The 25,663-nt window shown below is 40.2% G+C and overlaps 1 protein-coding gene across 2 annotated transcripts in view; it reads right to left on the minus strand.

Moving 5' to 3' along the window:
• ek1 (eph-like kinase 1) overlaps positions 1–25,663 on the minus strand; it is a 65,007-nt gene that overhangs the window by 15,044 nt on the left and 24,300 nt on the right. For both annotated transcript variants that reach the window (XM_057322517.1, XM_057322516.1), the window contains exons 4-10: positions 15,735–15,890; positions 15,234–15,587; positions 13,381–13,493; positions 10,765–10,927; positions 8,583–8,691; positions 1,038–1,105; positions 186–311 (exon numbers count right to left, since the gene is read on the minus strand). In XM_057322517.1, the coding sequence (XP_057178500.1) occupies positions 186–311; positions 1,038–1,105; positions 8,583–8,691; positions 10,765–10,927; positions 13,381–13,493; positions 15,234–15,587; positions 15,735–15,890 (1,089 nt within the window). The remainder of the gene's footprint in view (positions 1–185; positions 312–1,037; positions 1,106–8,582; positions 8,692–10,764; positions 10,928–13,380; positions 13,494–15,233; positions 15,588–15,734; positions 15,891–25,663) is intronic.

Here is a 25,663-nt window from a genome sequence, read left to right on the forward strand (position 1 = left end):
TGAGGTTATTTTTCATGATTCACTCAAACAAGACAATTTCTTTTGGTCCACATATTCAGCATTCCCGTCAAGCAACTAATTCCCTCAAATTTTATTCAGATGGCACAACAGGAATTTTCCTCCAGAAACAACAAAAGATGCCGGTCCAGGAACATCTGTACACCATGCTGTTTGTTTTGACTCACCGGCCCCGATAACTCTCTCGATTCGGATGTTGTTGACTTCAATCTCTTTGGCGAAATCTCGCACCGCCTGGTTTGGGTCTTCGTACGTGTGCGGGTGAATGTACGTCCTGGTTTCGGGAAGCTTGCCTGCAGTGCAACGGTAAGGAAAACAGTCGGTTTGTCACTGTATTTACTTAGAATGAACCATCCATTTTCCTAAAAGGGGGGGGGGTGCTACATTTTCAACCCCATTAAACATTGTCTTTGGCGGGCAGGAAAAGTGTCATTAGGGAAAACACACATTAGGCAACTAGAGCGATCAGAGACATCATTTATCAGCGAAGAGAGCCGCAGAGACTCTAACCGATAACTAGAACGCTTGCTGGAAAAACATGCATCTTCTTTATCCATCCAGACAGAACTGTGTGCCGTGAGGCTGGCCAGCCCATTTGTTGAGATCATTTCTAACCATCTCTCTAAGTGTTTGATGAATTACATTAGATATTGTGACCGAGAGCATTTAGAAGCTGCTGCGAGTGCACGCAGTACCTAGAGCTCCGAGGAATAGTTCATCCGCTCAACTCAAATCTCAGTCTGGTCTTTAAATAATAATAATAATATATGGGCACTGAAAACATGGAATATGATGTTTTACTAGGTGTTTGTAAACCGAAACTTTCCTCATTAAATGTAACTGAATTGAAAAAAAAAAACAGTACATACTTCCGAATTTCGCTCTGTGTTTCAAGATGAAAAGAAAGTCATACGGTTTGGATCATCTTAAGGGAGAGTAAATGACAAATTGTACTTTTTCTTTTATAACAACGTTCAAAAAGTGATTTCCTATGCAGACTCAAATAACGCATACATTACCTCGTCCGTGCTGAAACTGCATTTTCTCTTCCTCTGGGTCTTGCTTTGCCTTAATGTATCCACAGCGCCTGAAACAATAGTATATCAATAAGCACAAAAACACAGACCAGCACAACAGAACACAGTCTGATTCACATGCATAAATTTAACAACAATTTCCCCTGACAAAGAAAACACAGCGCAGAATGAAATCTACAGCGGTCTGGTCTGGCTATATATATTCTTCTTTCATCTTTTTACAACGTAGTTTAAACATTATGTGTCTTATGAGTCCATTTCTCTTCCCCCCGTGTGGAAATTCACTGCGCTAATCCTCTCTTTAGCACCAGTTCATGCCACAGAACAGGAAAATACAATCCAGACACTTCTGACTTTATCATTAACTACATCATTTCTCTCACACTGGGACCATGAATAAGGAAACGCCCCAGATAACAAATATCCCAATACACCGGGGAGGAAAGGTGGTCGACGTATGACTGATTATTATGTTCATTATTCATTTAATCCTCTTTGTGACACGCGCGCACACACACTCTTCATGGCATGTCTTTAACAGAACATGCCAACAGCTTGCCAAAAATGTGATGGCAAAGACTGCCTAACTATAGTAATTATACGGTGTGTAGAAATGAGGACGATCTAGACAAGATCCATTTGGAGGATGTCAGGGGGACATCTATTGACTGGCAGCTCGGCTGGGGACCAGGTGGATTAAAAAGAAATGAAAAAAACTCCTACCGTACATCTGTTCCAATGGGACCATGAGCTCAACAAAAGAATATCCACTCATCAAATGCATTGAAATGTGTGGAAAGAGAAATAAATGAATAGAAAAGTAGAGTTGACGTGAAGAATGAGCAGACATTCAATAAAAAAAGATTAGAGGATCGCTGTGAGTGTTTTATGTTTTATGAAAGACATTGGCACAATGTCTGCCAATTTTGCATACTTCTGCACTTTACACAGCTTGGTACACTTAGCTAATCATGCATATTTCCAAATGTATATCATTCAATTTATAATTTGTGATTTAGTAAGCTTTGACCAACACCATTACACTGTAAAAAAATCAGACTTCAACTCAATGTCAATGACCGGTTACATCTAAATATTTCAATTGGCACAATTTCCAATTACAACTTGAGACTGTTTCTTACACTTACATTGAGTTAAAAAAATAAACTCTTTTTTGTGTTGAGGCCTGAAATTGTTTTTACAGCGCACCCAGCTCCACCGTAAAGCCAAGAGTGCTTATAATCTTACCAAATTACCCTAAAAAACATCAACTACCCTTCAATCAGATCTCTAATCAAGCTCGCAATCCTCTTGCAGCAGCTGCGGTGAACGATCGCATGCCAGACTTAACAGTATTTTGCTTCGAGTATTGATTTTATACACAGTTAACAATGCTAATCAATAGAGGACACAGAGTGCATCCTTCAAGAGCTTCAGCGTGTTCAGCTGCCCCCGAAGCGGTCGCATCATCGGGGCGAGAGCAGACCTAGGGGTCTATTACATAATAGGAAAACTGCTGGGTTCATTCATGTCCGCTTTAATCCGGTCTGTTGCGTCTCCCTACGGAGCTGCGGGGGGTAAATCTTTCTTTTCAGCCCCGTCTGGTGGGGGGTTTAGGGGTACATGTGCGTTGTTTCCTCTCTGCTGCTTTTAATGAGACCGGGGGTCTCGAGAGAGACCCCACCTGTTCATCAGCCACCCACACGCCCTAAAATAAATGCTGGAGGCCCGGCGAGCATCTGTGTGCAGGTACAAGCCCCCTGCCCCTCCGATCTTAAACTGGCGCATGTGCGACACGCACGGTCCATTAAGTGGAACATGCTCGCGCAGGGTTTCGTGGGGTGTGGAGGAAGTGGGCCGCTCGTCTGAAGCATGTGGTAATCAGGAAGAGTAAATCGACCCCTCCCGAAAAAGTCATGTTTGCTCTCTAACCTGGCCTGTTGTCCCTTGAGGTGCCGCAGACTGATACCATCCCCTCGCACCTGCTGTACCCCAGATCGGCGCGCTGATGAAACACTTCCCTCGCTGCGGGACGCCCGGGAGGCTTCTAAAGTGAAGTGTGATCCCACCCTTCAACTTCTCCGTCACTCACGCCCAGGTTTGTGAGTGCGCTCATTTAAATGTAATATGCATATTTGCATGTTCCTTTTTAGCGCAGAATCTTTTAAAACACGGCAGACTAGCGTCTAGGAGTGTGCAATTAACACATTTTCAACTCGGTAGCATTCCTGAAATCCCTTTTGTGTGCTGATAAAGACGTCGTACAGCCCTACACCGCTGGATGCCTTTTGTCTCTGACCCAGTTTCTTTCTACTCCTCTTCTGTCTTTTCTTCGCTCTCGCAGTGTGTATCTGCAGGTGACGTGCCGTGGTGCTGTATTTGCTGATATGGTGTTGTTCTCTTTTTCTGGATGTGTGTGTGTTTAAAAGAGGGATGCCGAGTGTTGCAGTGCAAAATCAGAGTCTCTTAAACTGTCTGTCCTTTCTGCAATAAATATAAAACATTAAAAAACAAGAAAAAAAAGAAGAAGAAAAGGTGGCGTTCCCTAATTTGTCATTTACCTATCCCTTAAGGCAACTTGCATTAAAAATATAAACATCTTTAAAAAAGTACAAAATATTCATATAGTTTTCCAAACATTCTTTGATATTAAAGGGAAATTCTGTCATTATTTACTCACCCTCTTGTCATATCAAAGCTGTTATATTGAAGATATTTTGAAGGATGCGGTTAATCGAATAGCGACGGTACCCATTCACTTCTATTGTATGGACACAAAATCAATACAAATCAATGGGTACCGCCGTTGTTCGGTTACCGACATTCTTCAAAATATCTTCTTTTGTGTTCTGCAGAAGGAAGTCACACAGGTTTGAAATAACAAGAGGGTGAGTAAATGTTGACAGAACTTTCATTTTTGGGTGAACTATCACTTTAACTGTAATAATCAACTGAGATTTTTGTATAAACAAAGAGTCTGACAACAGACGGTACGGTCCAAACAGAGATCTGATATCACCATCATCAAGTCAATTTTTGGAATACATGGAGAGACAGAAAACTAAGATAGTCTAAATCCATAAAAAATCTGACAAGAATCTTGGGAAATATTTGGAAATCTATATTCAAATATCTTTTTGAACACTAAAGCAAAATCATTTTTTGGTGGGCGAAGCATCTAACAGAGTAAAATTTGAACTTCACTTCTGCCCTCTATTTGAAGCTCTGGAGGGGTTAATTTGTTCAAGGGGGTAACCAGCTCAGAACACCAGCCTTGAGAAATATACTAGATACCATTAGACCAAGACATCATAAAAGACTACTAATTGGTTTTGCAGAGTTTCAACATAAGATGATGAGGTGTGAACATAAAACATTAAAAGCATGACTCTTTAATGAGACCTCTCTGTCCTCTGACCCTTAAACTAGTTCATTACATAATGATCCTCCATTTCATTCAGCTAATGAGTTAATGCAGCCTCCAGCTGGGTCTTGACATCTGATCAGCCTGCAGTGGATGACCGACCAGCCAACCCCAAGTTTTGGCCGCCTCAAAAACATGCCAAGCCTTTGGCATGGTCAATACATCCTAGCGGGTGGCACGCACCACAGAACAAAATTCGGCTGTTTAGACGTCCTTTCCATGTGCCGGTTCTCCTAAAGGACAATGCTAATTTGCCACAGCCCACCGAAGCGTGTATTTTATCTAGTAAAACTTCAAACAAAGAGTTGAAGCATCTGTGAGGCTGGTCGATGGCTTATTATCGATTTCTGGCCAGTTTTCAGAGCCTGTTGAGATCTACAACAAGGACGTATTGATGCATTTCACAAACATAAACAAAAAGACAAACATCTAATTAAAAACGTTATTCAAACATGGGAAATAGATTTCCAGCCATTCAACATCTGCTCTGATCAACATCATCTGAATCGAAAGCACTTTTAGAAAACAAAACAAAAAGAATGCTCATGATGTCATTATTGTACATACAAATAAAAAGAAATGGTAATTAGTGATTTGTAAATGTAGAAATGACAAAAAAAGAATTCACTGAATATTTTAGCCTTTTTGGGTATTCAGATTGTACGGTACATTTACAAAGAACAATCAAATTTGAAGCGGTCACAAAAACATCATTATGTCTTTCTTCTGCCGCTCTCACCTACAAAATAACAATGCTGCCCTTAGAGATGCCTCTGTCATCCTTGGAGAGATTAACAGTCGGGCTTATTATAAAAGCAGGAAATGATTGTGTGTTTGGAGGAAACAGACATTCATCAATTCTGAGGCTCTTCCGACAGCCGTCTTAAAAGCAACGACTCCATCAGTTTGTTAATTACGCTAATTGAAGAGAAAGGGGATGTCAAGCATGCACATTCATGTATATGGCATCCAACATATCATCTTCTAGAATGTGCCAATGTCTGAACACATCTATGGCTGGCCCACCATCAAACCCAGCCCTGGACCACAATGAAATTCTGACTGAATCACGGCTGTGTACCAAAAGTGAGATATTCATGTGTTAGACGGGCCGTCATTTCTGCTGGGAAAGGCAGGGAAATAGTCCAGATGGAACTATCTGGAAAAAATAAGCACGAAACCAACCACGGTCACTCAAGCATTTCAGAATGGCATGATAATTCTGGTTCGTGTGTGCAGTTGCACATGTTGGCATATTTCCACACATGTGTACAAATAGACATTTGTGAGCTGGATAAGGTGGACTGTACGGTTCCCAAGGGTTATGAAGGTAATGCCGCAATTCAATCAAACAAAAATAATAAAACAGTCCTTCCGTCTTCAACATTCAAGTGAATAACAGCGTTCAGATTTTCTATACACCATAATATACAGTATACAGGAAATACAGAATGTATTGTTATGCCACACCACGGCAAAGCTGGATGATGCTTCTGTCTTCTATACTCCGCTGCTTCATTTCAAAATTCACAAAACGATTTGATGTACCAAAACTATTTTTCTTCTTAATGCTGGTTTTCGAAGTGTTCAAAACTAGCGCAGATGAACAGACTGCAATCTGTGCACCTTTTGGTTCCAGGGTACATTTCGTATGTTTTCTGTAATGATGCCTGCCATCCAAACTTTATTACGCTGGGAACAATTTTCTGTTTGTATGATTTGATACAATTGAATAATTGACTCGGTCATTAAGATTTAAACGAGTCCCATGAAATAATCAACTGTCAGAGAGCAGCTGCTAAATTGTTTACTGCTTTATGAGTTTCAAATGTGTTTTGTTACACGAATCATAATTTTTCTCCATCGTGAGATTTACCACATCCCAAATCTGTGCCAGAAAAAAAGACCACCAAAAGCTTCCTAACACAACACACACACACACAGAACCAGACCGATCAGAAATGAAATGACCGCACTGAAGAAATTCAATACACCCTCTTGGACCATTTAATGTGATAACCAACAATCAATTCATCATTTCTGCAGTAAAAGGCCATGCGGCTTCAAGATTTCATTATTAAACTGCAATAGTTTCATCCAGCATGGCGTTAGCGAATGGTCTGGTAGTCGTCCAACAGCAAATAAAGGGAATCGCCTGAAGTCTTCAGCTCTGCTCCATTTTCACTGCTGGCATACGAGGCTTCTCAGACTTGCAAATGTGCACGTCCACGGTTAGCAGGCACCTGTTTGAGGTACTGCAGCATCTGTCATCGCGCCGGAACGTTTCAGAGGAACAATCAAGTGGATCTTAAGTTTTCAACATGTATCTGGAAATGCAATTAAAATGCAAGATGCAAGCCGAAAACGGGAGAAAAAAACAAAAACGAATGAGGACCATCTGCCAACACCTTCAAGCGGCCAATCAGATCTGTTTTTCATCAAGTGCTTGAAATTTGGCTACAATCTTTGCCAGCTCAACTGAGTACAAAAGACAAAGAACATGCCTCCAAATTCCTTCAAATAACTTTAACTTTGGTGTGTTAACTGATAAGAGCTGGCACCCCTTTTGAATAATGACTTTTTCTAGTACTTCATTAAAAAAATGACTGGAATTAATGGATGAGTTCACCCAAAACTGAAAATTCTGTCATCATTTACTCACCCTCTTCTTTTGCAGAACATAAAAGAAGATATTTTGAAGAATGTCTTATAACCGAACAACGGCGGTATGATTGGTTTTGTGTTTATACAATAGAAGTGAATGGGTAGCGCCATTGTTCGGTTACCAACATTCTTTAAAATATCTTTTATGTTCTGTCAAAAAAAGTCATACAGGTTTAAAATAACATGAGGGTTTGTAAATGACAGAATTTTCATTTTTGGACGAACCCTCACTTTAGCTCACAACATCTTGCCTATATTATTCCCACTGCCAACGAAGTTTCACTTCATAAAAAACTGTGTTACGTATTAAAGCTCAGTAAAGAAATCAGGAATTAATCATATAAAACTCTAAATAGCGCTTTATGCATTTTGAAAGCAGTGTAAAAAACCCAGCTGGGTATTGTGAACGTAATACCCTGTTACTGTAAGTCTATGTAACAAACCAATGCCATGGCAATGACTGCATGGAATGAAAGTTTAGTTTCACACTGCAAGCGTGTCATACAAAATCAGTATCAAGCTTGTTTTTATTGCATCCTTGAGGGTCTTCCCACCAGCACTCGCACGTACAGTACATGGGGGAGGAAAACTGTGGCGGCCCTAAGGTTCTGGCTCGCAGGCATTAACTTGGCCGACATGACACATCCTACGGGACCTCTCTGTCACAGTGCATTATGGGTTACAAATTGCAAAGCAGACTGAAATCTCATTCTGTGTTAGAACAAACTGTATCATATAGCATCCAATAGTCCAGAGATGTCCACTCGATCACTCTTTTATTCTTCATAAGCACTTCCTGAGCGACAGAAGAAATATAACAATCTAAAGAATACTGTCCAGCACACCCACCTACACTCAGCTCATGAGTCATTGAAACCTGGCCATTACTTGTCGTTGAGAGTGTTGTTTTTTTTGCTTTCCTCTGATCCACTCTTTCCTTTCATTTCCATTTCATTAGATCCCTCATTTCCAGCCATACAAACGCTCCAACTCTTTCTTTCTACTGACGTGTGCGTGTGTCTCTCTCTCAAGTGTCTCCTTTCATCTCTATAGATCTCGCTGTGCAATCAAAGGGCTAACCAATTTTGTGTCCTTTTGATTTTGTGTAAATAAAAACATGCAAACAAATAAAAGCATACACAACCAAACAGACACGTTACAACATCTCATTTGGCCGATTCTGTCTTTTTGTATTTGCAGTTCCTCTCTGATTAAATGAAACACTCTTGGTTGATCTTTCATGTAAATTTGTTGATGGTAAAACAAGCCCGATTAGCACTGTTCTTTTTTTCCGAGTCTGCACAGCCAGAAGCCAATAACGGCATTTTTTCATTTATGACTCAGTGTAATTCCATTCAGGTTTTTTATTGTATAGAATTAGTTAAGGACTGATTTTACAAGAAGAAAAAGTTTAGAGAAGAGAAGTAAATGATTCTTACCGTCCACTCACGACAAAACAAGCCACCAGTAAGACCAGCAGGACTGCACCACCAGCTACAGAAATAGCAAGAATAGTCTGCTGGTTGGGGTCTCCGACCGCCAACATGTCTGAGAAACAGAAAGAGAAGTTGATATCAGAGCATACAAATTATTTGTAGAGTTTTTTACCAACATGATTTACAATAGGACTTTACCAATATTTCAGCACATTAAATCACATTTCTTTCTTTCAACTAATATGAATTTATAAAAACTATACAACAAACTGTATTAATAAAATTGATCATTTGTTTTCATTTTATAAAACTATAAAACATAAAAATCATATAATCATTTTGTTCTGTTTCATTTTGTTAAAGGGGGCAAGCAGCGGTATTTCATGCATTCTGACTTCTTTACAATGTTAAACGTGCTGGCTTCTCATGCTTAACATGGTCAACTTGTCAAAAACCGAGTTGGATGTATGACGTAGTATTTCTGTGCTTGATACACTCCCCCAGCACTCAAGCTTGTTTCGGAAAGTCTGGATCCCTGTTTCGTAACAGTGATCCTATTCCTTTAATTGGGCAATTCCACCTGAAAAGCACGGCAAGTCAAAAGAAATAGCCCGCCCACGCACCAACCGACGAGCGAGACCCGCTTACCATCGAGATTGGCTGCGCTGCGTCAAGATTGGCTGCACTGTGGGCCTGCAGCTGCAGCTTGTTACTCTTGCGATAGTAAAGTTTAGGTGTGTCTGTTTGTTCACGGCATTTGGGTGATGAATGTTATATAAACGGTGGATATAATGCTGGATTTGCAGATCGTTTGAAACTGATAGATGGAGCGGTCCCAGCGCTAAAAGATGCCGGACATGAACTGCGTGCGGTAAGTGAAACCGAGTCATATGTCTGTGTTTTGCTGGCAATCGGCGCGTACATGCATAATGTAAACAACACGAACTTATAGTGAATCAACAGTTATGCAGGGATAAAGGCTATTGCGTGCTCGTGATTTAGGTCCTCCCCTTGCACACCCCCAGGAGGTCGTATTTTTCCGGAAATAATCGTACAGCTGTATCTATCTTTTATAAATGTGATCAAACCAAATACTCTTTGAAGATACGAAGTATGCAATACTACTCTATAGGTACTCAAGATTAATACGAGATTGGCAGAAACTGCGTGTGTTATGGCAGCTTTAAAACTGGAGTAAGCACCATATGGCATGACACAAAACTATTCTGGTGTTCACAACTAGCCATCTATGTTAACATTAAACTATGGCACGTGTTAAAAAACAATATCCTAAACTCTGGAAGCTGTAGGAAAAAAAATACCATGGTACAACAAACCATGGTTTATATTTCTATTATAGCTACTGCCATCACTTACAATGTGTTATCACAAACAAAAATATACATTATTAATGTGTTTTCAGTACAAAATCAAATGGAACGGATGTCAACTGAGCTACAGTAAATCTCTAGAGAAGATGCTGTAAAAAACAAGATTTAAGAAAGCGTCTCTCGCTAATTATGCACACAAAATAGTGGCATGTACCATATGGTACAGAAACTATGAGACAAACAACGGGGCATCTGCCAACTCTCAGATGACGCTTCTCACACTTCAGAGGAACGCTGACAGAACATCTACATGTTCAGACTTCAAACATTTCAGCAAAAAAGAGGAAACTACAGTGTGTGAGGAGCTTCACCCGTCTCAGGGGACTAATTGAGCGTGTTCACACGTATGAATATTTCACAGCCTCTTTCTATGCGCACAGTGGATTGGAAATTCTATCTGCTCGGGGTAAACGACAAATTGATGGAAATGACACAGGTTAGGGTTTGAACGAAAGCAAAGCCCATTTCCAGAGTGGCCTTAAAATGTAAAAATATTCAGCTGTAAAGGTGATTGTAAGGGGTTTGGTGACACAAGCACGTTTATACATTTAAAAGGGATCTGAGATGTGATAGGACAGTTCGTCCAATCAGATTTTTATATGCATTTTATAGATCAAGATCCATTTAGAACATTTGGACCTGTTGACAAAAAGACCCAAAAGCTGGCGACAAAAGCACACTACAAAGTGATAACTTCACTGTTAGATGAGAGATTTTAAACAAAAGAAACATTGCTAGAGAGACTAGATGGTTTATGAAGGTATACGCAAGGGATTTGGTGGTTCTTCGCTCACCTTCATGGCGTGTCTCCAACTCTATCTCCCCCCTGTAGTTGCCATAGCCACCATCTGTACGGGCTCGAACCCTGAAAACGTATGTGGTTCCTGGCTTGAGTCCATCCACCGTCATGCTGTTCGATTTGGTCTTCAGCACTGTGTAGTTCTGATCTTGTTGGTTCTAAAGCATGCAACGAATACAAAAGGATGTTTTTTTTTCACTGTAAAAACAGCGGGGATGTTACAAGCCATGGTTGAGTAAAATATGGACAAACCCAACCGCTGGGTTCAAATTAGAGATGTCACGATATCTGGTTTTTACTTCGTGGTTATTGTTGCCAAAAGCTTTACGGTTGCGTAAAAAACCATGATTTTGAATATCACAATTATTAACAATACCGGTATATTGAGACTAGTTCAGATTAACCTGTGCTGTGTTGTTTCAACCTGTGTTGGGGTAATATGAACATTTGAAACCATTTTAAACCAGTTATTTTAAACAAAAGGCTGGGTTTGTCTATATTTCACACAACTACTTGTTGAAACAACCCAGCAATTTTAGAGTGAATAAACTTTTGGTTTTAGCTCAACCTTTTTTAATTTCATTTATGCGTTTGGCAAACACTTTTATTCGAAGCGAGTTACAGTGCATTTAAGGTACATTATACAATTTATGTGAGTGTGAGACTCAACTGAGCCCCATGAACACAGTGTGAAGCTCAATCTCTATCACAACCTAAAAAATCCCTTGTGGTTGTAAAAGCAAGACTTTGCCGAATCATCCATAATAGATTTGGCCAACATTCAGCGAAACAAATGAAGAACCCGAGAACAAAGCATGCAGATTGGATTCACATCAGTCAATTGCCAATTATCAATTCGCTCGGATGGCTTCCCTGGAATTTAGTGCTCAGTCAAGCAGCTCTCATCAATTGCTAAACACAATGCTTTTCACCAAGTCTGATGAACTCCAAAGAAAGAGCAGATTTCAGCATTTTTAGACAACTAACAGCGGCTTCCAAGTAACTGGAATTTATCCAGATAAATTCAATTAATCCTATTGACTGGGAGTTGTCGCCTCATTGTCCAATTCCCACTCTCCAACCCTACGGAGAATTCCATACGGCGTGCTCGTGTTAATATTTCACGGCTTATTGATATCCGTGTTGTTTCGTGTAAGCCATTCGCTAAAGAGGCACACGGGGAGAACTAGCGTTCCGGGCAGGAACGCCACACCCTGAGAAAGAGGGATGGCCATATTTCCTGTGGTGCTATTAAATCTATTAAGGGCCAAACAGACAGCATCAAACGGATCATGGACACAGCGGCGGCCAAGCCTGTCCATCTGTGTGCTCCATCTAAAAGCCACATAGCCCATAATCACCTGAATAAATCATAATAATTACCAGTCACCCTGTCTGCCACACAGACCAATAATGCGGTACAGGAGGGTGTCAACAAAAGACGTGAGTGACTAACGGCATGAAATCACTTACTTTACAGCTAGCATGAATGATGTCTAAAGCTCTTTCGGTACTGAATAAAACGTTTTAAATTTGGATTGACTGTTCACATTGTCATGTTCACATTTTGAAAGTAATAAAATTGGATTTGTTTGTTTAGATGTGTATGGTATTGATTGCGATTAGGGCAGTCACAATTATGAAATTTAATTGTCCAATAAATAATTGCGATTATGGCAATGAATTGCCTGTTTTAATACAATTAATTGTTAAACAAATTGTCATTTGTTTTGTCCGCTTAATTCATAAATTACATATCGCCGCCGTCCTTCTGAAACCTTGTATCTCCATATTTCATGCTTTGTATCAGTCACCCTTTATGTTTGTCACTGGGTTTTACAAATATCTAACAAATAAAAAGTATTAAAGAGTGCTTATCAACTTTGACAACATGGTATTTTATCATTTTAAAAGTGTCTTTTCCATTTCATGAAAAACAGCTAATGTGGACATTCGGAAAGACATTCTGTATATACCTCTACATGGACTCCAATTCAGACTACAATCACAGTAAAGTGACAATTATTAAATAAAGTGATTATTTCATAATTGTGGCATAATAACATTACATTGCCTATTTCTATATTATTGTATATTATTATTATTTTTTTTATCATCTGTGTTCTGTCCTGTTGCTGTCTTTCTGTTGCACTGTGGAGCTTCTGTCACTATAACAAATTCCTCGTATGTGGAAACATACTTGGCCAATAAAGCTCATTTTATTCTTCTATTCTATTCTTCTATAACTGTTGCAATAGTAATTCATCTGATTTAAGTGCTCTTTTGTGTTATGTTTGGCAAACATTTGATTTTCTATCTAAACAAAGCGCATGTGTCACATGCTTACATAACATCACACATAAGTGTTGTGAAAAATAATGTCATCAAGCAAAAATGTGACAAGTCTGAAGGGTTTCCGGGAGGCACTCAATGTCCATGAATAATAATTGGGTCCAAACAGAGCCTGTCTCTGTTAACATTACAGCTTCTTCCGGGGGTCTGAAGAAAGTCACTGTGCCATATGCCCAATCAGAGCAGAAAAGACCCACAGAGAGGCAAAAGGTCACCGAGATGATGTTGTTTGCGCTTGAGAAAGACCACGGCTACTAACCTTTTCATAATAGGTGACCTCATATTCCACCACAGTCCCATCAGAAGGTTCTGGACCCTTCCATGCCAGCGTTACACTGTCGGTGCCCTTTCTTTCCTTTAAGATGACACTTACTGAAAGAGAGAAAGAGAGGATGATGAATCGAGATTGATCTTCTATGTAAAAGAGGATTAATTGCACTTCTAATTAAAGAGTATGAGAGGTCTGGCGGGGCAAGCGAGAGTCTTCTCTTTTTTGGGAGCGATAAATTATTCCGCGTTGGCTGTAATTTTCACCCTACACTACATAGCTGGCAAGGAGCCAGGGTACCTCGCATGTCTGTTGGTACGGCAGCGGTACTCTCGCCCGCCCTGAGCCGACAGAGAAGCAGAGGTGCTAATGATGGTGTCAGATTGTGAGTACAAACGAGGGCCTCCCGTTTCGGGCCCCGGAAGCTCGTGATGAATGAAGGAGCTGACGTTTCGATCTTTAATGAGCTGTGTGAGCAAGAAACGTAAAAGACTTAACCGTGCAATACTGGGATATGCCTTACGGCGCTTACGTGACACTGTGAACCGGAGTACACAAACAAACACTCAGTGATAAACAAACAGATACGCTGACACTTCAACATTGGTTTGCGTCAAAAACAACCTCAGGTTTTAAATCGCTGTAATGAGTTAAAAAGGCCACAAATATCTTATATAACATGGAATGTGACACGCTATGCAATATAGAATGCTTTTACATTTAAAGGTGATGTGATGGTATTGTAACACAAACATCTGATGTGGCATATTTGTATTTACACATTTGACATATGCCTTTATCCAAACTTACAATGCAATTTATATGCATTTTTTCATTATGTGTGTTCCCTACCAAACCCATTACCTTTAGTGCTAACGCAATGATCTACGAATTCGCTACATATTCAAAGTAAAACATGCCTCTTGCTTTCTGTCTGTCCTTTATAAAGTCACATATCTGTCAACGCTATTTGATGTATTCATGTGATGTTGTGTTACTTCACACTTTGCATTTATAAATATTCAGTGTGCTATCAATCACACCTGCTGATAAAACACGCGCGGCAATATCCTCATCCCACAAAACAACCACTACATCATCCAAGAGCTCTCGACACACGGCGAACAGTCTCTTGAATATTTCAAGCGGCGTGGACCAGAGGCCAAGCACTCGAAATGTAGGCCAATCAGTGTGACATACACCTCGAGCTGTCCCCGCCTCCGGTGGCGTTACCACGGTTACAGCACTGTCAGTACTCATAAGAGTGAGAGGCTGTTGATCTAGGCATCCTGAGCGACTCTCCGCTTGGACTTCTTACTCTTTGACGCTCGCTCTTGTTTGCTCGTCTTTCTCTCTCATTCTTGCTCGCCCGTTGTGTGTTGACGAGGAGCTGAATCATACTATACTACAGATGAGAAGAGACATTTCCTCCTCTCAACCAATGAGAGGCTTCGAGGCGTAAAATGAGTGTGGGTTTAAAGGTCACACGAGAACGCACTCGAAGGACAACACGCCCGCGTAACGTTCAATATAAGAAAAGGATATGAGATTAATTGTGACTAAAGCCTTAAGAGATTTCGAAGCGTGGGAGAGATAAATGTGTAACATACGGATGTTTAAACACGCTGTGAAGGACCTTCAGCGCTACATAAACCCGCAACCTTAAAACGTACATACATCAATTTCACGAATCGTGACATATCACGTGTAACAGAAATGAAAAGGCCAAATAAGAAAAATATATTGCATGTCCTTGTAAAATTGTTACTGACATTTACTGCCCTCCTATAAGATGAAACATCCTTCCTAGAGAAAAAAAAGAACTGAAACGTGAATCATCTCACCTGTCTGACTGGTGGTGACGTTCACCAACACCAGCTGGCGTGGACTGGGGCTGAGATCCGAGACTCCATTAAGGGCTTCTATACTGAAGGTGTAATTTGTGTGGGGCTGCAGTTCTGTGATCAGAACTCTGGGATGCATCAAGCCAAACTGCCTCGGGTTGAAGCGTGGACCGTTTCCGCAGGGAACGCACCTCTCGCCGTCTCGACCGGCGCTCGTTTCACCCGAGCACTTCTTGCAGTGAACACTGTAGGTGACATCTCCACGGCCACCGCTGTCACGAGGAGGACTCCATTCGAGAGTAACCGCCGTCTCGTTCACCATGGAAACCGGGTTGCCGGGTGCTGAGGGCGGCCCTGGTTAATGTGAACATAAACCACAGCAATTGTAAACTTACACGGTTATCATGCACTGTATAACCACATAAGTAACCATAATAATGATTATTTATCTAAATTAAACATAATATTAAATTTTGGGGCAATTTTGAGAGCTCGGCTTACTCGTGCAAGGCATAGAGCGCGAGTCCATCTCTGCCCTGTAAAAGCCTCTCTCACACACACATTCGGATGCCTTATCCTGATGGGAGTAGCTGTGCGGGGGACACTTTACACAGTATGCATCCATCGCAGAAGCTTTGTAGAAGCCTGACCGACATGCTATCAAAGAGAAAGAAAAGGAAAATGATGTTTTTGGGAGCACATGTCATAATCAAATAGAGAAAGCTCAATTTAACTTAAATGTGACAAATTGGTGTGTTTGTGAAATAAATACACAAAAAAAGATTTTCAACCCACGGTTGGGTCAAAAAGGGACAAATCCACCCACAATCTCATGTCTAGAAGTGTTAAAGTTACAGTAGCCATTCTAACTCTAGATGAGAAGAAAAATGAAGAGACGAGATGAGGAAAAACTGAATTGAGATGATAAGACAAGAAGAAGCACGAGGAAAAGAGGCAAGAAAAAAAGAAACTGAGACAAGGAGAAGAGATGAGGCGAGAAAAGGAGAAAAAAACGAATTTAAAACATGAGAAGAGATGAGGGAAAAACTACACTGAGACATGAAGAGAAGCGACAAGATGATAGAAGAATAAAACTAAATGGAGACACGAGGAGCCAAGACGAGAAAATGGAAAAGTAAAACAAAAAAATTGAGATATCACAAAAAGAGAGGACACACCAAGAAACAAGAAGAGATGGGACAAAACTTAGAGACGAGATGTGAACAAATGAGAAAAGGAGATGTTATCTGAGGGAGGTCTTCATTTCTAGTCAGCTTCTCCAGCGAGGCATAACAAACATCGGGGCTCAGCATCAGGCTAACCGTAGGCACGTGGCAGCCGCGTTCGTGTGCGCACAAACACACAACTACTTGGGTTATGGTTGAGCCGAGCGAGTCAGTGATTGGTGTATGTGCGTTAGAGCACTTCCCCTCAGGGACGCCGTGCCAGACTCCCATGTTGGCCCTGAACTAAAAGCAAACCCTATATTTCTGCAAACACATCCCAAACATGTCAGGTCCGATCAACCACAGCACAATGCCTCCGACATATTTCCCTTAAAGGTGGAGAGAGAGGGAGAGAGAGCCTTTTTCCCAAGCAACTAATGGTGAACTTTGGATTGTGCTAATGGAGTGCAGAGCGAAGGCAATTTCTGAAAGCAGTTAAAGGTGAACGTGGTTTAGAAAGGTGTCGTTTGCTATTTAGCAACAGCATGTCATGCTAAGACTTTGCGGCTGACTCAATCTGTTTTGTAATTAATAACTCAAAACAAAAACAACCCTACTAGGCATTAGCCCGTAATGTATCTCTAATTCTTGTGCTTCTTTTCAGTAAGAAACAAAACTGGAAAATGTAATTAACTGTCTGTATAGATATCAATTCTCTGCATCAAGAAAAGTAGGTTAGCACACATGCTTGAACACATTGGGTTGGTGTGCCCGAGCATGGCTGGTAACATTTCATTCCTTTTCTTGTCCTTTTTCCACTATCTGTTTTAAATTAAAGTTTCAAAAGCCCCAAAATAAAACCTGAAAATCTGTCTGCGCAAGCTGCACTGTACTGCTAAACAACAGTAACACTAATAATCAATGGGCAGAATGCATTACAGCACACTGTTTATAATTTACACTTTCGAGCATATCCATCTACAAATCCATTAACCGCTGCTCTGATTTACTACCACATTAGCATTAATTAAAAGCTGTAGATGTTTCATGATCAATAAGACAGCTGTCCCTCTTAATTAATAAATCAACATCTTTAACTGAGCTTTACTGCTACTACACTGGTATGAAGAGGTGTGAAAGAGGTCATACAAGGTTGCAACATAAGCGTCTTTCACTCATGTCACACAGGATTTGATTAGTTCCGAGTCGATTTGACATGACTCGGAACCCTTTACACAGCCGATACCAAAGTCAATTTAAGGAAGTTTGCAACACCTTTGGGCAGCTATTTCAGTCACGCAAGTAAAAATTGCAGGCAAAAATCACAATGAAATCATATATTTTAGAACAACAATTACACCCGGCATCAAATGCACCATAACTTTCATCTCTCAAAGTGATATTTCACCCAAAAATGAAAATTCTGTCATCATTTACTCACACTCTTGTCATTTTAAATCTGTATGACTTTATTTCTTCCGCAGAACACAAAAGAAGATATTCTGAAGAATGTTGATAACCGAACAGCACCGGCACACATAATGCAATGCAAGTGAATGGGTGCCGGTTAAAGCAGCAATCCGCAATAATTTTGGGGTAAAAGGAATCAGAAATCAATTGTTGAGTAAATTAGGGGTGACCCCGAATAGTCAAAGATTCGATGCTTCGATATTAGGAGCCTGATTTGACTACCAATCTCACAGTCGAATCTTTGCAGAAGTGTTATGCAATGGGGATCATGCCATTTTGACATCATAAATAATCATTTTGCTGGCGCAAAGAAATGGGACATTTTTAGGGTTGGGTACCGAAACCCCCGGCGTATATGAGCGCAAGGTGTGGCTATGACCCAGCGCAGGATCGCGTCTCTCCGCGTCTTCTGTATTGCGAGACCGGTAAAGAGAAGCAGCATGTTCCGCACGCACCCGCAGATGACTCGCAAATGAATGTGTACACCGTTTCGTTACTTAGACTGAACTTTGCGCTGCATGATACAAAAAAAGAATAATAAAGTAAGATAATCTAAATCACCGCATATAGCATGCACGGCGCAGAATTTTGGAACTCGTCATTCTCTGCACTTGAACGCAAGCGTGTACGTCAGGAGGACGGAGAAAGAGTGCGCAGGAAATAAAGGTGAAAGGGACTTTTTGACTGTTTAAATGCTAAGATGCTTTATAGCATTCCTCCTTTACATGCGGTAAATAAAGTCACTTTATTGGTAATTCATTGGTAATTAACGTGCTGAATTGTAATTCTCTCATTTTGTCATCCAGCTTGTTCTACTTTTATCAATCCACACGACTATAAATACTCAGAGCGCTGCCTCAGTTTCTGGAGAGTTTAGGGTACTGCTAAGTTTCTGCTTCTCTGCTGAACACAAATACAACATGTGTACTCAGGCACAGATGTCTGTACCGGCTTTATGTTAACAGGCTTACTAGATTTGGCACAAATGCCACAAATTGGGACTGACCTAAATTATTCCTAGGTCTGATCTCAGTAAGTAATGGTGCACTGCGAGGTGTACTAAAACACTGACTTTAATGTATGAACTAGGACATGTGGTCCACACATCTCAGACAGCTTTGTTTCCATCACCTCTGGTGGTCAGTTTGTGGTAAGAGCTGCGAAGACCCCGTGGTGGTCTGGAACCAGGCCTGAAAATGAAATGGTATGCACATGTGTGTATATATTGCGGTTTTGCCATCTAAATGTTTTCCCTGCCAAACCCTTGGAAATTCTGGACTTTGTGGAACCCAAGTGGTCAGAGCCTTGGCAACAAGGCAAATTGGTTGCTAAGCGCTAACGAAAGAACATTTACATGATACTGAAGGACCAACTCAGAAAAAGCTTTCTGCCCCGATTAAAGCCACAATATGGAATATTTAGACCGCTAGATGGCGCACTTTCGAAACAACAACAAAAGGCGAAGCTAAATGACGTTATGTAGGAGAGTGGAATTATGGGACATGTAGTTTTCACCATCCAGAGGCGTAGGGAGATCGCCCATCATGTTCACAGACGAGGTAATGAATGAATTTTATTTTATATCATCGTAGTGACTTAGCTTGCAAGAAATGTGGATTGTAATGCTACGTTATCCCGCGACTGATATTGGACTTTGTCAATTGATTTGGTAGCGAAATGCTACACAGTTTTACGTGTTTAAAACAGTCATACAGTCGTCGTTTAAAAAGTAAATTGGAATGAACCCACAGCATTTACAAGTAACGTTACTGGCTACATATTTTCGTGTTGCCGTAGTTTCTATAACCGGAAACTGAGGGTAGTGCGGAGCAGCGGATATTAAGTCACTGATATGCGACAAATACAAGTGAGACAAGGGACGGGAAATTATTTTAAATAGGAATTTCTCTGGATTTGCACATTCTTGGGAACATTTGGGATAATGTAAGTACACAACAGCATGAAATATATCACACTGTGCAAGTGATTTTTGGATATTTCATAACAAAATTATTCCACATTGTGGCTTTAATTGAAAGGTTGTAACATTTGTCCAAGACCATTACAGCCTAACTGAAATAATCTACCAGTAAGATGAGACTTGCATAATGAATGGTAAAAAAAGATCATCACAAATTATTGATAGGCAAACAACATAAGAAGCATCTTAATCGACTGCACCTCTTCCCCACGAGCAAAACTGACAAAAAGCAAAGAAACAACATGGAACTCATCTAAGATGGCTCCCTTATCAAATATTTACATCGGTGTGATTGGTGTCCCTTCGACTCAGGATAATCAATAGCTTTTATATATGATACCTTCAGACAAAGTGCAGGACCATCATGGGAATAAAGGGAGAAAACGCAAGTGAGAGAAAAATGAGGAGCAGAGAGCTTGTATAGTTTTTTTCTCCTGCAAGGTGTAGGATGAGAGACATGTTCGGAGAGTGTGTTTAATGCTCTGGTCCATGGGGACGAATGGTTGCTGTTAGTGTATTTTTTATTCTGTCTGCAGTCTTGGGCTCATATTGAATAAGGCAGATCAATAACCCACCACCAGAACAGCCAGCCAACAGAGACCCTCCTCATAACACAGACCAGAGACTCGAGTGGGTCTCCATTACCAACGTTTTGTAGACAAACTTACTATTTACTATAGTACCATTGTATTAATTACTTTTTATGAATTAATCAATTGGCAACAATTACATTACATTTCATTACATTATAATATATTATATTATATTACATTATATTATATACAGTATTGCAATACAAATAAATAGAATGGAGCAAATGGCAAATACCAAAGTCTTTAAAAGTCAAATATTTCATTACAAACTCAAACACCGCTCATCCAACTCTTTCTAGAATTAAAAATATAATCTAAGCCAACTATATTATATCTTTATATAATATTATCCACATCCATTTCATGTAGGAAAGCAAACAGTTCTGGGGCACTTTTGACATCAATGTTGACATCAAAGGTCAATGGTTGTAACAAGCATTCTTCCAAATATGTTTCTCATCAGAACAAAGAAATTTACACAGATTTGGAACAACTCGAGGTTGAGTAAATGAAGACAGACTTTTTATTTTTGGGTGAACTGTCCCTTAAAGTGATGCACACCTTTAATCTGACCAATAATCCTTTGATCTATAAAACCTTTCTCTGTATTATCATACGTCACCAAACTACCATCTGATTCCATCTGCTCTATGCTACCACTAACGTTCTTTATAAGGGCAGAGCCTATACGATACAATTTGGTGTAAAATTGGAATGGAAAATGAAAACCTAGTCACTCCAAATAGACAACATGCACACTAGTCTTCTGCGAACAAGATGAAGGGAGTTTCTCAGATATAAGAGGCTGACGAGGAGACTTTCTTCTCCCCGGGGGAAAGTGTGAGAAAGCGAGAGTGACATCCATGCTTCTAGCATTTCAGGGGCTTTTTTCAATTTAGCAACGTGGCAGACTCGCTCATAAAAGGGAGAGCCGAGCAGCGACCGCAGGGTACTGTCCCCACACAAATACAGCACTAGTTTCCATGGCAACATAATGCCAAAATGCCTCCTTCATTGCGCGTAAATCAACACTTAAATAGTAAAGCTTCGTGAATGAAATTCATCCACACATGATGAAGAACTCGCACCAACTACAGCAAAGGAAAACACTTGGAAATGATTATGCATGGCTTTATTTCAAACGCTTTCATTTTCTTTTTTTCTTTTAATCCTTACAGCCAACCTTCAGAGGCACGTTTCATGTGCTCGGCCTTCAAACAAGACAAACGTGGTCTTCTCCAGTCATTAAAAATCGTGAGTCGATCAATTAATGTGAACTTTTTACTTTTATCCAGCCCGAACTGTTTTGAAGGATAACTGCAAGGAATTCATGAGAATTGATGGTCCACCTAAATGCTTCTACAACAACTTTGGTTCAAACAGCTTCAAGAGAAGGTTTTTTATAGGATCTTTTATTCAACTCAAAGTAAAATCAACATACTTTGACAAAAATAAAAACTCATTTTGAAGTCTTTTTTGACACAAACTGTCTTTGGATATGTTTGCATTTCTGTTGTTAATTAAGTGATGACTTGCTGCACCCTTCGACTTCAAAATAACGTTGCTGTCTGAAACCTCGGCTGTCCAAATTCGCTGTTTTTCATGAAAAACACTGTTCTTTTTAAATGATACTGTATAAATACTGTGTTGTCAAAGTTGACTAGCGCTTTTTAATACTTTTTATTGGTTATATTGCTAGACCCAGTGACAAACATAAAGGGTGACTATTAATAATGAATTCTGGCAAAAAATAAAACTCACAAAATATGGTTTCAGAAGGACAGTAGCGATAAACTTCTTTACATTAGAACTTGATCTCACTTACATGAATGGAAGTGTTCTGGTGATTATAGGATTGCATTGATTTTAAAACTTTAAAAGTTTTTTCAGCCATTTTTACCCTGGACATTAGACAACACAGCACTGATTTTTGAAGGAGGGGGGAAAACAAACCAACCAATCCAAGCTGACAAGAGAGGCGACTGGAGAACCAGAACACCTGCTGAGAACATATCTAGCAGGTCATATTGGTTATAGAAGACATAAGCTCTACATTCAGCTTGTTTCACACTTTTTAACACCCCAAACGCGTAGAAAACCACGTGATTTGATGCCAGAGGCAAATCTGGACCTGTAAACCTGTAAATCAGTGGTGTTTTCCAATACCTCACACCTGCTACGTGAGAAGTACCCGTCCACCAGATGTGTCAAGAGCGGGTTTATAACATCTTCACTTCTGAACTTCTCCTTTGTCTCAATCTGCTCTCAATCTCCCAAGAGTGCCCTTTCTTTCCAAAGGTTATTTCTTTCTTTCCATCCATCCATCGCGGGATGACAGAGCCAATCTTCCAGGCGTTGCTGGTACGTGCAGCTTGAAGACCCCATCAACCATGGTGGCATATAACGACCACTTCAGCCCGAGACAAAACGTCCGTTTAATCCCATGAAACAACGGAGACAATGCGGACAACTTTATCATAACCTGAAAGCGGAGCTTGACAATTTTCTTTCATGTCCTCCAACATTGATTTCCAACTACAGCAGATTGTCAACCTTTACGATGAACCAGACAGAATAAAATCACTTATGAATGATATAATGTAGCCTACAAAATAACTTGCAGGAAAGCACTTTCACGAAATAACTCGATTTTTTAATAAAATGAGCTAGGGTGGTTGCTACGGTGATACCAGGGCATTGCTTGGTTTCTAGGGCGCCCTGGACGGTTGCTAGGTGTGTTGCTATGCAGTTGCTAAGCTGTTTTGTGTGTCAATCAGACTACATCTGTACTTATAAAAGGCGCTTGCTATGGCACTAATAACACTGCGAGTAATTATAAACGGCTCAATGTTATTATAACCTTAGAAATAAAGCAGCACACTCGAAGAACGTCACGTTTGGATTCATTTCAAGTTCTTCTCAAGCTTACAGAGCTTCAGCTCAATACTTCAGTTCTCTCAGAGACTATAATCAGCGGGGCTGAAATGAAAAGCAGGTGTGTTTGGAGACCAGTGGTTTTGCTGTTATTTCAGTGGGGTGAGCTACAGAGGGAGCTCACAGGGCGACTCTGACCGCAGCTCTTGGGTGGAGAACTATAAAAAAGAGATTATCCATACGCGTACAAAGAGTAGCAATAAAAACAGTTTTTTTCTGGTCACCGAGTGAGCAAACTGGGTACAGAACTATATCAATTTAAAATGACAGGAGTATAAAAAGGCAACTTCAGTGTTTCCAGAGCATATCGAACGGCCATTAAAATGACAGACGAAGTTTCAATCACTGCAAAGTTTCTTAAAGCACTCTTTAACAAGAAAAATCTCTCATTTTAATATCAATTTACATTGATGTATCTGATGGTCAATACCATTAATCCAGATTTAAATTAGAGATTTTGTAAGGTTGTGCCAGTCTGTAAACGATAGTTTAGGATTTTAACTAGCCAGTGCCAGACTCCAGTTAAAACGCTGTCTTTCATTTTATTGATAGTGGTTCCATTTCATCACACATGTGCAAATGCTATTGGCATTTTATTCTCATCTCTCCTGTGGCTCTGTGTGCTTTAAAGGCGGAAATAACCTACAATGAAAATGGCGTAATCGCGTTTTAACATAGCAACCAGTCACTTTTATACGGTTTCGGTATGTTTTCCAACTACATAGGACTTTTCCCCCTAAACCACATTTGCCAATTTTAATTCTCACTGAAGGAATAGTTCATCTTCAAATTGAAAATTCTGTAATTATTAACATTTCAAACCTGTATGACTTTCTTCAATCACACGGGTTTAAAATGACAACAGGGTGAGTAAACGAAGACAGAATTTTCATTTTGAAAGTGAATCCCTTTAAGACCAAAATAAGGCCCATTTTGATTTCATTTCGCCTAAAAAAGGAGTCTGAGACTGTGGATAAATTATTGAAGGAGATTTTGTAAAAAATAAAAAGCCGGACTGCTGGATGCCACACGTGGAGGTGCTGACACGTGTCGTCTAGCTCCACACACACACACTTAAGAAAATACATTAAACCATTACCATTAAAACATCAGAATGGGAGCAAAACAGAATTCGTTACAATTTTATGGTGAGGCAACATCAGCATTGGATGCATCTTAATACAAGTCATATCCGATATTACAACTATGTTGCCATGACGACATAACACAAAATGTAAAACTGGGTATAACTTAACACACATAAGGTTAGTAGTGATGACATTGAAATCATAAAATCGCTTCTGAAACCCCATTAACATCTAGTTTCTCACCATCACCGTGTTGATGTTACAGACTGAAAACTAAACTGCTAAACACATGCAAAAACAATAATTAATGTATCTTACACACACCAGATGAACACTCAAACGACAATAAGAAGTCTGTTAGCTGTCAAAGTCTCTGTATAATTGATGGTGTTCTGTGTTTTAACGCTTTGACTTCAGAGACTGGATTCCCGCTCTCGTTTCCCCTACAGGGGTCCACGCCCAAGACCCAACAGTCACAGACAGACCTCATCGCCTACATCTGGTAGCCATCCGTAAGTTCTCCAACATTGCTCACAGCAGTCTCCATTTCACCGCTTTCTGAGAAAGAAAGTCCCAAAGTGGCTCTAATCTCAAATCTCTCAACCCAAAAACGTCTGTAAACACGCACGGAGGAATCACCCTCAATTTAACACCAGCTATGCGGTGTGTAATCGTCATTAGAGATGGCACCACTTGTATTCTGTCAGCGTTTGATTTCGGCGTCATTTATATTTTACTTGCCCACCAGGTCTCAGCACGCCAGCAATGCGAAACTGTAACACGTTCTGCGGTTTCCAGCGAGACTTTTGCTCGGAAAGGAAAACAAGTATCGTGAATTCTCCGTGTTGTGACAGTTGTGCAGCGCTCTTAAATTTCAGATCGGGATTTCACCATCCGCTGACAGGTTACTACATGTTGTTTACTATCGGGCTGCAAAAGTGTTATTGATCCGAGTAGCAGCTGGAGACACAGAAATGGGCAATGGACATGCGATAGATGGTATGATGGAGCGCGGATAATCAACAAGATGTGACTGTAAGAGGAATATAGTGGATACTAATAGTCTATTGCTTGAATGTACCATTTTATCATTAAAACTGTGTAAATTTCAATAAACTATCAAAATCATTTAACAACAAAAAATGTCAACAAAAAAAGACAGTCTTTCCGCATATTACAGAGCTGTCCTCTCTTGGCA

Source organism: Triplophysa rosa, linkage group LG23 (assembly GCF_024868665.1).
Source record: "Triplophysa rosa linkage group LG23, Trosa_1v2, whole genome shotgun sequence".
NCBI classification, from domain to species: domain Eukaryota; kingdom Metazoa; phylum Chordata; class Actinopteri; order Cypriniformes; family Nemacheilidae; genus Triplophysa; species Triplophysa rosa.